Here is a 3,149-nt window from a genome sequence, read left to right as displayed (position 1 = left end):
GCGCGTGCGTGTGTGTGTGCGCACGCCAATGCATGTGTGCGCAAGGGTGTGTGTGTATGTGAGTATGGACGTGTGTACGCATGTGTGAAAGTGCGAATTTACGTGAGCGTGCGTGTGAGTGAATGTGTGCATATTTGAATGCACGTTTGTGTGTGTGTGTATGAGTAAATGTGTGCGTGTGTGAATGCACGTTTGTGTGTGTGTGTATGAAGAAATGTGTGAGTAAATGTGTGCGTGTGTATGAAGGTGTGTGTGTGTGTGTGTGTGAGTGTGTGAAGATAGAGGTTAGGCTTCCATTCCGGCGATTCTAAGATCGTGTGTTCGATTCCAAGACCGAGCGGCACATTGTGGCCTTAAGCAAAGCACTTCATTTAATGTCACTTCAGTTTTTACTCATCTTAGTGCTGACGCAGCCCTCTTTATCCCTCCAGCTGGCACACCCTCGATGTGCCGCCGCCGGGTCACGTGTGCGTGCGTGCGCGCACGCTGAAGGTACGTGGCCTCAGTGGTACGCAAAACTGCAGTTACCACTCCCCGGGTCGGTCGGTGTTCTTGAGCAAGGCTCTTAGTTTCATTTCCCTCTGCAATCACTTCGACATCTGACGTGTGGCACACTTGTGCACCTGTGCAAGCAATATCGATTTGCTGAAGGGAGTGAGTTAATGTACAGCATAAAAATTCGATCACTATAAAAAAAAAAATGTCATCTGTGCTGGTTGTTCAACAAGGAATTGCAGAGACTTAGGCTGTCGTCTGCTAATCGAAGTCCACAATTTTATATATATATATAATGTTTTAATTTTACTTGTTTCCGACATTAGCCTGTGGCCATGCTGGGGCACCATCTTGAAGAATTTTGGTCGAACAAATCGATCCCAGTACTTATTCTTTTAAAAGCCTGGTGCTTATTCGATCGGCGTCTATTTTGTCCAAACGCTGAGTGACAGACACGTAAATACATCAACACCCGTTGATGGTAGTGGTGGACACAAAGACACACAAATATATCTCCAATGGGCTCCTTTCAGTTTCCGCCTGCCAAATCCACTCACAAAGCTTAACACACGGCCATGCTTGGGCCTATATATTAGAAGTAACTGAGTGACTCAAGGTCCAAGAGTTTCGTACGTTGACACTATCAAAAAGTTTGATAAGTGCCAACACACGAAACTCTGGGACCTTGAGTCACTCTTACTTCTACTAAATATTAATGAAAATATACATATATTTGAGTTCTATTTTTCCTGTTTTCAGCAACATATATGTATGTGTGTGTATATATATATATATATATATATATATATATATATATATATATATACATATATATATATATATGTACATACATACACACGCATACGCCAATATTTCACTGGTATAGTAGCATTTCATGGATTCCAAAGGCCGATATGAAAAGTCCGTCTTCAGCCGCATTTGAACTCAGAACGCAAAGCTAGGTGTGAACTAAATATACTTCAAATCAATTTATCCGGTACGATATCGATTAAGCTATCCTCTTTCGCAGACTGATTCATCTGCTACTATCACGCATCGGGTACGGGTACGATCGCACATACCCGGTCAATAATTGGTAATTCCTGTGACAGCGTTCTTGTATCACAGTTATGGCTTTTAAACTTATCCGCCGCCTTCCTAACACGACCCAACCATGGCCACAGCGTATGACTAGTACCATATCAATCAATGAGGAATATCACGACGTGGTTGCCAGATATCCTAGAAATAGTAACCAAATATTCCTCAAATCACGTCCTACATGCACCTTACTTTCGAGTAACCGGTAGTAAGATTAACCGGTAAGAGATGGAAGTGTGGTTCTAATCCCATAGGAGTCACAATTTTTTTTTTCTGCCAAGTATGTGCGTGTACGGACACAGAGTGTGTGTATGCATATATAAACATATATATATATATGTACATAATGAGTGTCTATATTTTCTAGTCAAATCATATATATATATATATGTCCAACCCATGCTAGCATGGAAGGCGGACGTTAAACGATGATGATGATGATGATATATATATATATATATATATATATATATATAGCAGGATTTGTAAAAAAATTCTTTGCTATTAAAACTGTCTGAGTAACCAGTTTGTGAAGTTTTTTTCTGCTTTAGTAACATAGTATACATATCGTTTAGGGTTGGCTGTTGGAAGAAAGAGTTCTCAATAACAGATTAGGGATCGATAACATAATTTTGGTCATGTCAGTCTTATGCTTGTCTGGAGTTTTACCTGTAGCGGAACAGGGTCTTCGCGCAAGTTACGATAACTTTTTTTTAGTCAAACATTTAAAATTTCCAACGCACACGCATATTTAAGATATCTACACATATATACATATCTCAAAATGATATACAAAAAGATTACCACAAAAAACGAATATCTACGAGGGAGTGCTGAAAAGTTCCTGGGCTTAAGGGTATCACGAAGGGCCTGGTTGGAGGCCCAACCTTCCCTGTTCTTTCACAGGGCTTGAGTGAATCTGAGAGGGGAATGAATATATTGAATAAAATCATAATTAACTGATCCTCCTGTATTTTCTTTTACTCAAAGCCAGGAACTTTTCAGTACTCCCCCGTATATATATATATATACACCATAGAAACATATAGCTAATATATTTAAAAAGTATATATACGCAAAGAAAGATTATATGGATGTATGTTGCACTTACCTGAATGTATAAAAATCCACAAAATAAGAAGGTAAAAAATAATATTCCCGTGTAATAGTTCCATTTTCTGGTTTTGAAATGCCATAATTTTAAAAAATCCTAAAGTTTGTACACCTGGCAGAGAAGAAAGAACAACAGAAATGATGGTTATTATTATTATTATTATTATTATTACAACTAACATTATTATACATAACAAAAATCGACACAGCATACTATAGATAGATAGATAGATAGATTGATAAATAGATAGATTGATAAATAGATAGACAAATAGATAAATAGATAGATTGATAAATAGATAGATAGAAATATCGATAGATAGATAGATAGATAGAATTTCTGTGTATGTGTGTGTTTTGTAATATAATTTATAAGAAATTATAACAATTTGTATTCATCAACACACACACGCATATATATATATATATATATATATATA

General features: G+C 37.3%; 1 protein-coding gene across 1 annotated transcript in view; it reads right to left on the bottom strand.

Annotated features, from left to right (window-relative positions):
- Positions 1–2,815, bottom strand: part of LOC106869334 (netrin receptor UNC5B) — a 434,672-nt gene extending 431,857 nt beyond the window's left edge. The window contains exon 1 of the mRNA XM_052977844.1: positions 2,708–2,815. Within this exon, the coding sequence (XP_052833804.1) occupies positions 2,708–2,792 (85 nt within the window). The 5' untranslated portion in view covers positions 2,793–2,815. The remainder of the gene's footprint in view (positions 1–2,707) is intronic.
- Between the last annotated feature and the right edge of the window lie 334 nt (positions 2,816–3,149).

This window comes from Octopus bimaculoides, chromosome 29 (genome assembly GCF_001194135.2).
Source record: "Octopus bimaculoides isolate UCB-OBI-ISO-001 chromosome 29, ASM119413v2, whole genome shotgun sequence".
In the NCBI taxonomy this organism is placed as follows: Eukaryota; Metazoa; Mollusca; class Cephalopoda; order Octopoda; family Octopodidae; genus Octopus; species Octopus bimaculoides.
The sequence above is the reverse complement of the archived record's forward strand: the minus strand, read 5'-3'. Positions and strand labels throughout refer to the sequence as shown.